Source organism: Stegostoma tigrinum, chromosome 12, assembly GCF_030684315.1.
Source record: "Stegostoma tigrinum isolate sSteTig4 chromosome 12, sSteTig4.hap1, whole genome shotgun sequence".
NCBI lineage: Eukaryota > Metazoa > Chordata > Chondrichthyes > Orectolobiformes > Stegostomatidae > Stegostoma > Stegostoma tigrinum.
This window is the reverse complement of record NC_081365.1, coordinates 66,365,802-66,380,501: the sequence shown is the minus strand read 5'-3', so window position 1 is coordinate 66,380,501 and position 14,700 is coordinate 66,365,802. Positions and strand designations below refer to the sequence as shown.

Below are 14,700 nucleotides of genomic sequence, written 5' to 3'. Positions count from 1 at the left end.
TGGACATTATCAGCTGCATTAATAAGCTGTCTTAAATTGAAACTTTTGGGCAAAATTAAGTACTGGGATGAGACATACCTCTTAGCGTAGTCTGACCGTGCATGATCCTGCAGCTACAGCTGATAGTCCATCTGGCCTATTGTCCAAACCTAAACAGTCACAGTCAGGGGAAAGCTTCTGAATTCACAGATTGGTGCCAGAAACACTGATTCAGAACATTTACATTGATATGTCACTGTGTGGGATATATCAGAAAGTTGTACATAACAGACGATGACAGTAAGATACTAGTACACCTCATATGCAGTTGTATCTATTTATGATTGCTTTATGAGGTAAGAAAGGACAGAGCGTGTAATTATAAACCATGTTTCATGACCTCAGGATATCTCAAAGCACTTTATTGCCATGGAAGTAATTTTTGAAGTACATGCAATGTTACAATGTAGAAAATTTAGCAGTCAATTTGTACACAAACAGCGATGAGATCAATTGATTTTTTTAAAAATGATGTTGTTTACAATTTATAGTTCAATTCTATATTCAGTGCTGTTCAGATGACTGAGCCATGCTTGGGGTGAAAGTTATTTTCAAATTTGAATCAGCTCTTCAGACCTATGCAATAGCAACTTGATGATGATCCCAGCTTCCCTAATCTCTCTTCATAACTGAACTGTCTCAGCCCTACTATCAATGCAGCAAACTTCCTCCTCTGAACTCTTTCCACAATCTTAACATTTTTCCTTCATTATTGTAAACAGTAGTCCAGCTGAAACTTAACCAAAGATTTAATACGCATTCAAAATTTTCATGGGATATGAGCATCACTGCCAGCATGTGTTTCCTGTCCCAAATTGCCCTTAAACTGAGTGGCCTGCTGGGCCATTTCAGAATCAATCACATGACTGAGGATCTGGTGTCACATATAAACCAGAAAAAGCCAAAAACCCCTACATTTAACTGCCAGAAAAACGTGCTCACCACCTTGAAAATTTGATATTTTGCAATTGGAAGGTCCGCAGCTTTTGCAGGCCTTTCTACCTACTTGAAAGCAAAGGCATTCCACAGAACACTGGTTCGGCATCAAGTGGAGCATTGCATTCAGCTCTTGGACCCACACTTCCAGGAAGTTGTGAAGGCAGTAGAAAGAGTGCAGAAAAGGTTCATAAGAACTGGTCCCAACTATTAGGAACTTCAGTTATATTGACAGATTGGAGAAATTGGGATTTTATTCCAAGAAGAGAAGGTTGGCAGAAGATGTGGTAGGAATATTTAAAATTATGGAGGGTTCAGACAGAGTGCGGTAAAAGAAAACAGTGCCCGTCGGTGGAAGGATTGAGAGCCAGAGGGCGGACTTTATGGTAATTGGTGAAAGATGCAATGGTGATGTGAGGAAAGCCCTTTCCATCTAGCAAGCAATGAGGATTTTGAAAGCATGACCCATGAGTGTGGAGAAGACAGGATCTGTTGGGACGCTCAACAGAGAACCAGGCTATCCAGCTCCAAACTTTATTATTCAAAAGGAAGGATATGCAGCTTACAGGATGAAGGCAGATCAGTGGCACTAGGTAAATTGCTTCTATAGAGAGCTATAGAATTGCTTCTATATAGACATGACATGAGGAATGACCTCCTTCTATCCCGTAGTCAATCTGCTGCTCTGTGATGTAAAATATATTGCTACTTCCTGTCATTCCTATCAAAGTACATCACTTCACAATTAACTACCTTAAATTGCATTTGCCAATCCTTTGCCCTTTTTACCACAGAATTATAAAAGAATATATATATTCACCATATTTTATGATTCTTAGCAGTGCCCAAGTCTCCAGATAGGTTGAGATCCGAATGTTGCCTGGGCATAAAACATGTTTTGCAGATTGGAGACTAGTTGTAGAAATTGGACAAATAATACATTGGGGGGCAGGATTTATATCATTTTAGTGAAAGCAGTGCAACAGAGAAGAAGGGTGGTAGTGGCATAGTGGTAACATGGCAAGGCTAGTAAATCAGTGGTACATGTTAATATGTCTGGAAGTTATGGGTTCAAATCCCATTATAGTCATTGGTGAAATTAATTCTAAACCATTAAAAATTAGACTATAATTCTAGCTTCAGTAAAGCTAGCCAATTAACTATCATTTATTGTTGTAAAAAACCCATTTGGTTCACAGATGTCCCTTAAAGCTAGAAATGTGCCGTTGTTACCCGATCTGGTTTATATGTGACACCAGATCCTCAGTCACGTGATCGATTCTGAAATGGCCCAGCAAGCCACTCAGTTTAAGGGCAATTTGGGACAAGAAACACATGCTGGCAGTGATGCTCATATCCCATGAAAATTTTGTAGAAAGGATGTTGTGAGACATGTTTGCTTGAAACTCTGGTATCAGCATGCTTTTTTGATCCTACTTGCTGCTTAGTACAATTTGAACTTTCCTGCATTGAAGCTTTTGACTAGAAGCAATTTTTGTGTGGGTTTCACACATCTTTTTGCGTTGAAGGTATGGATTAGACTAGCAATTATGCAGTGACAGGTTCAGTTCTGTGTAATTGCTCTTTGATTTTTGGTGTATTGGAGTGCTGAAGGTAATTTCTAATTGCATGTTCCCAGCATTGAGCAGGAATGTGGATCTGAGAATTAGATAATGGAGTTATATAGCTGCCCTGCATTTTAACATTTGGAATATGCAAGTATCAAATTTGCCCTGCTGGTTTTGTTGCTTTACATGAAATAATTTCATACCAGAAAAAAATGATCAAACCTCTCTATTTAACCCATTTTGACAATTAAAGTATTGCTGTATTTGCATAATGATTATTTGAATCGTGAAACTTACTTATGATTTTTCTTGCATAAACATTGCTAATTGGCATTTTGGTCTTGTTGATAGTGGTTCAATTTTTTTTACAACTGTATGTTAACCTAAATAATCTCACACTTTCTATGTTCCCATTTAAAGCGACCCCATTGCTATCTTTAGTTATCTAATCCTGCCATCAGCCTCATAGATGGAAGACTTGGGGTCTGAACTACTGATAACTGCAACCCTGTGATTTTTTAAAAAGGAAACATATCCATCTGATTGACTTCAACTGATGTTGACAATTTTCTCACAGGTTGAATGAATATGCTCTGATGCTGTGAAATTATCCATTGAATGGCCCTGTTGGAAATCGTTCAGGCTCACAAGCAGACAAGAACTTAAATATTAACCAGGGCAATGATTCAGGAGCACAGCCTGCTGTGCCAGATTCTGAAACCCACTGCACAATTTTTCACTTATGCTGCTTGAAGTATTTCTGTTCTTGAGCTCACTGGTGTAAAACAAATACACAGCTCTCTTACAGACCCTGATTTTGCGTTTGGGCAGCTTTGTTTTGTGAGCATAAATGTGGCTTCGAAACCACTTGCCACCCAGAATACAGAGCCTGTGTGTTTTAACTCCCGAGCTTCGCCATTTAATGTTGTTTGCAGAGGCAGATTTTGCTGACACACCATTAAACCTCTCCATGTGCTGGTGAGTAATTTCTGATGGGACATCCACTGGCTCAGATCAAATTGAAGCTCAGCAAGGTTTTACATCCTAACTCGTTAGATCTTTGGAAGGAAAACAACATCAGGCACACCCCCTTTAGTGCGTATCTCAACCTTGAAGAGGTCACCACCGATCATCAGTTCAGTTGCCGGATGCTATATATCCATAACAGATAGACGGAAAAGATGAGCCCAGTCTGTGAGAATGGCATCACCATGGCAGGAGAAGCACAGATTGCCCACTAAGTAGAATTTCAACTCACACCAACTATGCTGGTGAAAACCACTGAGACAGTAAGATTTTCATAGGCTCATGTTTGCAGAGATTGAGGTTCCAGCTGGAAGGGCTGTTTCTAGGCTCCCAGCCATAACAGATTACCAAATCCACCAGACATGGAGAGAGATTACCAGTTTCAGGAGAGCAGTACAGAAGTACAGTAAATCCTTTGCATCCAATATATTTACCCATTGACTACGGATACGGCACAGGAAGTATTTCAATAGCTTTGCAAGAGGAAGGAGCTCTTTATTTCATTTAATCTGCACTATCAGCTTCATCTGCCCCCAAATGTTGCACAAATGCTGTCTCTTTCACACTTCATGTCAGCTCTAATGTGAGGTGCAGTTGAAATAACTGCTGTCCAAAATTCAGTGAGGCATGTGATCCACCTTGAAGTGTGTACCTCAGCCTTAAAGGGGCTGCTCCCGTTTACAAGGTCAGTTACTGTCCACCTGCAAGTAGGTGGGTTTAATTACTGAGCCCCAGGCCTGTTGGTCCTGGCACTGCCATAGAAGAAGTACAGATTTTCCACTTATAACAAAGTGTGGAGCTGGATGAACACAGCAGGCCAAGCAGCATCTTTAGGAGCACAAAAGCTGACATTTTGGGCCTAGACACTTCGTCAGAAAAGGGGGATGGGGAGAGGATTCTGAAATAAATAGGGAGAGAGGGGGAGGCGTGAGGGGAGGGGGGATTTTTGAAGCTGGTGAAATCCACATTGATACCATTTGGCTGCAGGGTTCCCAAGCAGAATGTGAGTTGCTGTTACAACTAGACCTCCCAGTCGCGAACCATTTCAACTCCCCCTCCCATTCCTTAGACGACATGTCCATCTTGGGCCTCCTGCAGTGCTATAATGATGCCACCCGAAGGTTGCAGGAACACCAACTCATATTCCGCTTGGGAACCCTGCAGCCCAATGGTATCAATGTGGACTTCACCAGCTTCAAAATCTCCCCTTCCTCCTACTGCATCCCAAAACCAGCCCAGCTCGTCCCTGCCTCTCTAACCTGTTCTTCGTCTCACCAATGCCCTCCTCCCACCTCAAGCCACACCTCCATTTTCTACCTACTAACCTCATCCTGCCCCGTTGACCTGTCTGTCCTCCCCAGACTGACCTATCCCCTCCCTACCTCCCCACCCATACTCTCCTCTCCACCTATCTTCTCCTCTCTCCATCTTCGGTCCGGCACACCCTCTCTCCCTATTTATTTCAGAATCCTCTCCCCATCCCCCTTTTCTGATGAAGGTCTAGGCCCGAAACATCAGCTTTTGTGCTCCTAAGATGCTCCTTGGCCTGCTGTGTTCATTCAGCTTCACACTTTCACACTATTCAGCTTTCACACTATCTCAGATTCTCCAGCATCAGCAGTTTCCATTATCTCAGATTTTCCACTTGCCAGCATGTCAACTAATACCAACCATGCTAATGGAAACCACTTATATGTCAGTGCTACACCTAGTTTCTCAGAGGGTCCAATTCCAGTGTTTACTGGCTATGATCATCACAATGTCCTGGTTTTGCCTAAGCTATTGCAGAAGCATCTTGCAGGAACAACAGGTTTAGCAAAGAGACAGTAAGAACTGCTGACGCTGGAGTCAGAGGTAACACAGTGTGGAGCTGGAGGAACACAGCAGGCCAGGTAGCATCAGAGCAGCAGAAAAGTTGACGTTTTGGGTGGGGACCCTTCTTCAGATTCTGCAGAAGGGTCATGACCCAAAACGTCAACTTCCCTGCTCCTCTGATGCTGCCTGGCCTGCTGTGTTCCTGCAGCTCCACACTGTGTTATCTCAGGTTAAGAAAACCTTCTTTTAAGAAAATTACTGAGTACAACTTCTTATTATTCATTACCAGAAATTTATTGGGGTAGAGAGCAGTTAAATGATAGTAATGTTTTATAATTCAGAATCATGCAATAAAGTAAGAACAGCTTGCATTTATATAACACTTGCCATAACTTAAGGTGGAGAAGACTTCAGTTTAGCATGTTATCTAAAAGATGAGCCCCATCCGAAAATGGAGCACTACCTCGATACTGCAGATTTGTTGTTAAACTTCTGACACAGAGGTGGGAGAGCTACCAACTAAGTCACAGTTGACACTGTCCAAAGAAACAAAATTCAGCTAACAACATCTGGAAAATTAAACTAGTCCCAGTGATGGCAACTGTGGAGCTATCATTAATTGCTGTAAACACTCTGGTTTGTTAATGCCCTTTAGGGAAAGAAATCTGCCCTCCTTACCTGGTCTGGCGTACATGTGACTCCAGACCCACAGCAATGTTGCCGACTCTTAATCACTGCCGAAAATGTCCTAGAGAGCCACTTAGCTCATGAGCAATTACAGATGGGCAACAAATGCTGGCCTTTCCCATAATACCCACATCTCAAGAAAAAATTAAACATTTCTGTCTTGGAAATGCTGACTCAACTGGTACATGTTTATGATCCCGAGATCCTAACTATCCGGAAGTTTAAAACTCCTTTAAAAATAGCTGCCTCTCATGGTGTTCAGTTTGGAAAATCAATCCCAGGAGATTTTACCTTGTAAATTTGCCCATCTGCTGGACTTATAACTAATTCACAGAATCCACAGAAAGAGGCCATTTGGCCTATTGTATCTGTACCAATGCTCCAAAGAGCATGCCACTCAGACCCACACACTATCCCATAGCCCTGCACTTACCATGGCTAATTTACCCAATATGCACATCTTTGGACTGTGGGAGAAAACTGGACACCTGGTGGAAATCCATGCAGACATGAGGAGAACATACAAGCTCCACACAGCCACCCAAGGCTGGAACCAAACCCCGGCTCCTGGTGCTGTAAGGCAGCCGTGCTAACCGCTGATCTATTGTGTCACCCTTAAAATGACTCAGCATGTTAAACCCGCTTTGGGATCCAAGTAATAGCAATCAAACGGCATCTCAATATATTTATCAGGCAGAGATAACAAAGTGTGGAGCGTTGGTCTCTTGGTCCTGATCCAAAGCATCAGTTTTCCTGCTCCTCTGATGCTGCCTGGTCTGTTGTATTCTGCAGCTCCGCACTGTGTTACCTCAGACCCCAACATCGGCAGTTCTTGCGATCTCTGTATTAATCAGGTAACCGCTTATCTCCTGTGGAAGAATTGCTGGTTAACATATTGTCCATAACTACAGCTCCACAGAGATTTCCAGGAGGAATAACATTCTTAGAATTCCTACAGTGTGGGAAAAGGCCCGTTGGCCAACAAGTCCACATTGACCCTCAGAGCATACCACCCAGACCCATTGCCCTATAACCCACCTAATCTACATATTCCTAAACACGATGGGCATTTTAGCATGGCCAATCCACCTAGTCTGCATGTGTTTGGACTGTGGGAAGTAACCCACACATACCTGGGGAGAATGTGCAAACTTCACACAGACTGAGGGTGGAACTGAACCTGGGCCCCTGGCACTGTGAGGCAACAGTGCTAACCACTGAGTCACCATGCTGCTCTGTCCTTTGTGAGTCCATTTTCACAAGTTATGCTACTAGTCTGCCTCATTCTCAACAGGCTAGCTGAGTAAAAATCAGGATCAGACACAAATTATTGTTCAGTTAGAACTCCCTACTGCTGGGTTTGAATTATTAGCAGGATGGGGCTGGCCACCTATGTATCAAACCCTGCCCTGCCCTATTTGTGATTTTACCATTCGTATGGGTGGATTTTTGTGACCTGCAAATCTCTGGGTGAACTGAGGTCCTTAAGTGAGCAATCACTGCCTAAATGAGGGCCTTAGCCCACCACCACTGGGGTTTTACTGCGGGCATGAGAGATTCAGTTCAGGGTCCCACCTTAGCAGCTTGACCTGGATGGTCTTATCTAGAGCCATGGAGGGTAACACCCACCCCTCAAACAGTTGTAGGTCTCTCCCCATGTTCTCCATCCCCAGGCCTCCAGCTTAGCCTCAGTGAGATCCCAGACCGCCAGCCAGGATTGCGCACGGCACACCTTTCTTTCGGCCTTGCTGCAGTACCAGCAGTGATCACTGATCTTGGTGGAGCCACTGGTACTGAAGAGCAGCCAGTCTCTGGCTTGCAGATATCTGAGGCAGGGTTTCTTGTGGCTAAGAGGCAAAGTCCTACCTCAACTCAATCAAAGGCTTCGCAAATGTTTAACTGCAATAGGGCTGCTGATTAATTTGTCAGCAGGCTCTCCAATGATCTTTTAACTGGAGAAGCAGGAACTATGGTACTCCATTAACTCCAACTCAGTTGAATGTTTCTAAAAATGCTTGTTTTTTTTACAGAGACTTAACATAATAGAGTTGTTCCATGTGTTTCAAAGGAGCCCAATCAAAATACGACACCAAGCTACATCAGGAAATATTCGGTCAGATTATCAGAAGGTCGTTCAGAGAGGTAGGTTTGAAGGAGTGACTTAGAAGTGGAAAGCCAGGATGAGAAATGTTCTGGGAAGAAGTCTGAAGTTATGGAAATGACGGCAGCTATTGGTGGAGCTACCAAAGTTGGGGATGTGCAGGAGGTCACAGCTGATGGTACACGTACTGAGGACACGTACTGTCGGGCTGGAAGTATACATAAAGACTCCCACAACTACCTTCACTACAGCTTGTCATACCCCACAATGTGTAAGGAATCCATACCATTCTCCCAGTTCCTTTGCCTACGTCACATTAGTTCAGATGATACCACCTTACAAAACTGCGCTGCTGACATGGCCTGCTTTGTCCATGACAGTGGTTTCCCACCCACTGTGGTTGACAGGGCCATCAACCGCATCCGACCTATCGCCCGTGCTTCTGCCCTTGCCCACTCGCAACAGCGTGATCGGGTTCCCCTTGTCCTCACTTTACATCCCACCACCCTCTGCACTCAAATGATCGTTCTCCACCATTTCAGACAACTCCAGCAGAACGCCACCAAACACATCTTCCCCTCACACCTCCGACTGCATTTCACAGGGATCGTTCCATCTGGGACACCCTAGTCCATTTTATGACCACCAACACCAGCCCCTCTCCACGGCATCTTCCCATGTAACCGCAGAAGGTGCAACACCTGCCCCCCTTCACCTCCTCCCTGCTCACCATCCAAAGGCCTAAACAGTCTTCCCAGGCAAAGCAGGTTTTCACCTGTACCTCCTCCAATACAGTGAATTATATTCACTGCACACAATGTGTCCTACTGTACGTTGGAGAAACCAAACACAGACTGGGTCACCACTTTGCAGAACACCTCTGGTCTGTGTGCAAGCAGGATTCCGACCGTTCTGTATCCGGTCATTTTCCCACAACATCCCATTCGCATGCCCATTTGCCTGTCCTCGGCATGCTGCAGTGTTCCAGCGAATCACAGTGCAAACTGGAGGAACAACTTCTTATCTTCAGACTCGGCAAGTTACAGCCTTCTGAGCTTAATATTGAGGTCAAACATCTTCAAACTGTGAATTTAGATTGTGTAGATTGTTATCATATCCACCACTCCCCCCCTCACCATCCTAGTTACTGTCCTTTCAATCTGACAGGAGAGACGCCATTGCTCTGCCATTCTCACATTCCGAGCACTTAATCTGAACAATCAATATCTCATCTTCACTAGCAGCCTGCGCGCACTACCCCCAAGCCTCCCCCAAAATATAGCAATAAACGCAGCCCCCTCCACTCTTCACCTCAGGTCTGCTGAAGAGTCATCTTGACTCAAAACGTTAGCTTGCTGTCTCTCTAGGGATGCTGGCTGACCCATTGTGATCGCCAGCATTTGTTGTTTGAGTACAGATTCAGCATCTGCAGTAATTTGTTCCTATATAGGGAGATAAGAATATGGTGTGATTTAAAAATTAGTTGAGAATATTAAAATTGAGGCTTACCCATGAGCCACTGCAGGCCAATGAAGAAAGGGGCTGATGGGTGATGGGATTTGATGCAGAGATGTGATATGACTTCAAGTTATGGAGGATAGAAGATGGGAAAGCAGGTAGAAGTGTACTGAAATTGAAAAAAAATTAGAGGAAACAAACATATTGATGAATTTCAACAGCACGCTCAAATATGATAGTAAAGTTGCAAATGGTCACCCTCAGTCTCAAACAGCTGCCAAAGGAATGGGACAGAATTGGTGTCATGGGCATGAAGTCTGCAGAGTGATGAAGGTCTCTACATCATTCCACTGTACTTCTTAATGGACAAACACAGAATGGCAATGACAAAAATACATGATCAAGTGATTTGATCACCATCTTAAATGAATGGGAACTAAACAATGAGAGGACAATTTAAAGTGGATGAAATATTAAATTTATGGCCCTGTTGATTTATATTCTAGGGAACAACGGCAAAGAGCACATAACTCTTCCAGTAAATCAGAAATGTTTGCTCCAGGTTAAGCCATCATTGATCTTATCTCTTTTTGTGGGATTATTGCTGCAACACATTCTGATATACCAGTTGTCATTGCACTACTGTATTCCAATTATTTTTTACTGGATATGACACTTTGGAATGCATCTTACATGGTAAGGTGCTACGTGTGTTTACAATCTTTTTTGCTGACTCTACACATTCTTAATAAATGAAAGCCCTTGTAAAAGTCACTATATTTCAAACTGTAAAAATGATTAAGTTCACACATTTATGGGTGATTTCTTTTTAAACGGCTCTTCATAGATGCCTTCAAAACTTGAATAAATGTTGATTACCAGACAAAACACTCACACCATTTGTTCACTGCATGTCCCAGATTTTACACCACTCCCAAACATAATTCCAAGATAGTAATCATCCATTACTATATTTTGAAATGCCTTTTGCACAAAGTGCTGAAATCACCAGATCCTAAATCACTGGTCTTCCACCCACTGAATGCTGTACTCAGCATTACTGCAAAGCTTCACATTGACCATGTGACTTCTCCCACAGTAAGGCTCATTAAAGGTATTTTATGAGGGAACAAACAGCTTATTCCTGAAAGAATGCATTCGTCTTGTACTCTGATAACTAGTTCTTAAGGCAACACTGCCAGAATGAGAATCCATTTGAAATTTATCTACAAATAATTTTGAAAATTTGAACTGTCAGCAATGGTAGATTTCTCCCTTGCCTGGAGTGGAGTGGGCAACAGCAAAAAAGTTCAGAAAATACAGTGAGAATGAAACTATCAGAACCTTGATGTTGAGAAAATGTTTCAGATTTTTGTCCGTAAGCTTTAACAAATGACTTTAACAAGTGATTTTAACAAGTGACTCTAGCATCTCGCTATTTAGTGGTGACTATCTCATTTCCATGTATTTACATCAATTTGAGGCCTAATTCAGTTGATTTCAATTGTACTTTCAACATCCTCTTCTTCCCCAGAGGGCTCTGCTGATAGTGATAATGTCCCTACCTCTGAGCCAAGAGGACTAGGTTCAAATCCTAACCACTCCAGGCTTCACTGATTTATGGGGAAAAAAAATCCCCTTCCTCCATGAGGGAACTGGATGGTGCATATTCCTAACATACAATGCTGAGTGGGTGCCTGGAGGCTTACTGTTTGCTTGTCTCTGCCATCATCTAACAATAACCCTGCATGCTCCATAGCTACTTTCCTTCTCATCCCGTTGTCTGTGCAATTCCGCATAAGTCAACCACCAACCTCACCATATCACTGTGCCCAGTCTTGGGCCAACTCTCACACTCCATCAGGATCACCTATAACTGCGTGTTTCTGCAGGTTGCTTGGTGTGCAGTGAATCATATACATTTATACAGCTGTCTCCTGCGGCTTGCAGCGCTCACTCACTTAGCACTTACATGGAGGCTGCCAGCTTCTGTGCCTTGCATTCACTTTTCACACTAAAGGGAAAGGCAGGCTGGAAGCACTGACCTGTAAAGGGGATGGAGGTGTCCTTATATAACATAATTTTGGGTCAATATCATACTTACAGAAGGTGCCTGCAGCTTACACAGCAAATACATTGCATGGTGCTTCAGCTAAATAGCCATATCAAGAAGTTAGAGGGGAGCAGTCACTTCAGGATCAAGAGAGAACACAGTCAGTCAGGGGCCTCATCTGATTCCATCCCAGGTTTGTCCAGAATCAGACAGGAGCTATGCACCAGCATTTGGGAATCCAGGTTTGGGCTATGTTCAGTCTTGCAGGTCAAGTAGAACAAATGTGGGTTGACACTTTCTGTAATCGAGCATGCTGTGGAGGCATCAGGCTGGCTGGGGGGCCACCCTCACTCAATGATGTTCTGCCAGGTCAGTCCAGGAGCTGAACCATGGTCAATATTGGGGTTTTCCTTACTGATGGTCAGGAGGCTGATCAGGGAGATTTAGCCATGGAGTCCTGGGGAAAGTTGGCAATGCAGGTCTGGGGATATGGTTCATAGGATTGAACTCATTGAGGGAATGATTACAGTGAAACAGGGCAATTCAGGATGGAAGGTTGAGATCTCACAGAGAATAGAAGAGGACAGGGAACTCCAGGAGTGGGTCTTTACAAGAAGCAGGATGATGTTGGCATGCAAATGGCAAGTGTGTATGGCCAGTGAGGTCATAGGAATGTGCAGATCCATAAGATTTTTAGGTAACTTAATGATTATATAAAGAGGCCTAATGGAATCCAGAGAAGGGGGGTTGAAAGGTCTTCAAGGATATAGTGTGATGATGCTGTGGCTTTAAGAGGTTATTTTGTCCTGGTATTTTTTGCAGATAGATTTTAAAGCAGAGGTATGGAGAAATCTATGAGAAGATAAACACCTTGTGTTTAAAGGTGGACCAACAGAAGCAGCCTGAATGGGTGTCCTGATGAAGAGTCTAGGCCCAAAACGTCAGCTTTTGTGCTCCTGAGATGCTGCTTGGCCTGCTGTGTTCATCCAGTTTCATACTTTATTATCCCACAGAACCAGGATCTTTAGTTTAGCTTTCAGCAGTTGCTGTTGGGGTCTTTGAGGAAGTGAAAACTAGTTTTTCCCTCTCTCAGTTACAGCCAAAAGCTAGGGGTTCTCCGCCTGCTACGGGAGTTACACACGAGACAATCTGTGTTCTGAGTTTGGCTTTTGCCAACGCTGTGTTTATGGTATGTTACCATATTGGAACACTTAATTAGTAACAGTTACTGTATCTATTATTCAGTTAAGTTTTCCAATGGAGCTGTTATTCCAATTCCTTCTTTCTTTTGTTAAATATGAACTATAGTGGATGATTAAAGTGTGTTTTGCTTTAATTCCAGCAGTTTGGTCAATGGAATTGCGTCTGGAATGCAACATCTTACATTTACCTTTAAAATAAGACAAAGTTAGGGTCTAAACTAGCTTGTGAATATTTTAAGGAGGTCTGGTCTTGCTCATAACAATAGTGACAGGGGCACCAAAGGAAACATAAAGAATGGGGTCATCCTGAATCTCAACTGGAGCCCGGAGATCAGTCACGAGGATACAAAGTATAAACATTGCTATCTTCAGCCCAAAGTCAACGCTGCAAAACAATACAAGATGGCTGCAGCTGCCTGCAGAGTGGGCGAAATAAGTGATTGATTTTCTTTTGTGGGGCTTGGAGTAAATCTTTTCTTGATTTTAAGGGTCTTCAAGTGGTAATTACATTAATCATGCATCCACTGCTTCAGTAATGCCACCTTTCTGGCATCAAATTGTGTCATTTAAATAAACAACCAGCTATTTATAGAATATTTAACTGTACCATTAAATGTTATTATAAGCAGGATCCAAGCATTCTGTCATCATTGCATTTAAAATGCAGAGAATGCAAATTGATTTGTCCACCTGAAATAATAGATTTCCAGTAGCTTTCCATGCCCTCAAGTGTTGATTTGAAATGATCCTCATTATATTATAATAGAATACCATCACCCCTGAGGTTCATCAGTCTGAAATCTATTAGCTTACCTGTCTCAAAATATGCTGATTGCCCTCTGCTGGAATGTTGTAAGCACTCCTGATCAAGTTTTTGGCGATATGGAAATAATACACGGATATGATGAAGAGTGGGATGACGTAGAGAATCAGAAAGGATGCTGTGGAGTGGATTTTAGGGTGCAGCTCATCACCATGTGGGTATGGGGCACATGCCTTAAATGTTTTATTGATATGTGGGTCGTAAAAGGAGTGCAGATCAGAAAATACTGCATCAGGAATAGCCAGTAGCATGGAAAACACCCAGATGAGGGCTGCTTTCACACAGATTTTCATTAGGGCATTGGTCGTCTGGATGTCCATGGGTCTGACTATAGCTTTATACCTGCACAAAGAATACATGAAAAGTAAGTGTCAATATTAGAAATTAGATGCATTTGAATAATAATAATAAGTAAGCAGAAATAATTTACAATATATGTCTTTTTCAGTGGAACCCAATTAAGGTAATCTAAAGTGATCATTTGTGCTTAGCATCAATGCAATTACTCTCAGCTCAGAGGGTATAATGTAATTGTAATCATTCTGTCAATTAGTCCATTTTAAATTGTGGACATTCAAGTGTTAGAAACTGTCACCAAGCAGTGAGCAGCAAGTAGAACATTTTGAAGCCAATAACAGAAGTGGAATTGTCAGCTCGGCAGAAAACTGTTTTCCCACCCTAAACACTGACCCAAATTTCATCCCTTCATTATACAGAACATTGAACACTAATTTTGTCACCTCTAATTTATAATCTTATGCCTCAGAGACACACATGAAGGGCAAATCAAACATCTACTTCTGCATACTTTTCATAAGTCCTGAAGTAAGTGTTTGCCAAGGGTTCTGCAGTTCTTAGACATTGATGCATTGCAAAAACCACTGTGATTAAAGACCCATTACAGAGTAAACCATGTACTAATATTACCATTGAAACATCAGTTAAATACTCACATCGGAGAAGGATGGCATTTGTATACAGAATTTACATTA

General features: G+C 42.6%; 1 protein-coding gene across 1 annotated transcript in view; it reads right to left on the bottom strand.

Annotated features, from left to right (window-relative positions):
- Nucleotides 1–14,700, bottom strand: part of grpr (gastrin-releasing peptide receptor) — a 59,851-nt gene that overhangs the window by 22,482 nt on the left and 22,669 nt on the right. Inside the window, exon 2 of the mRNA XM_048540189.2 lies at nt 13,699–14,050. Within this exon, the coding sequence (XP_048396146.1) occupies nt 13,699–14,050 (352 nt within the window). The remainder of the gene's footprint in view (nt 1–13,698; nt 14,051–14,700) is intronic.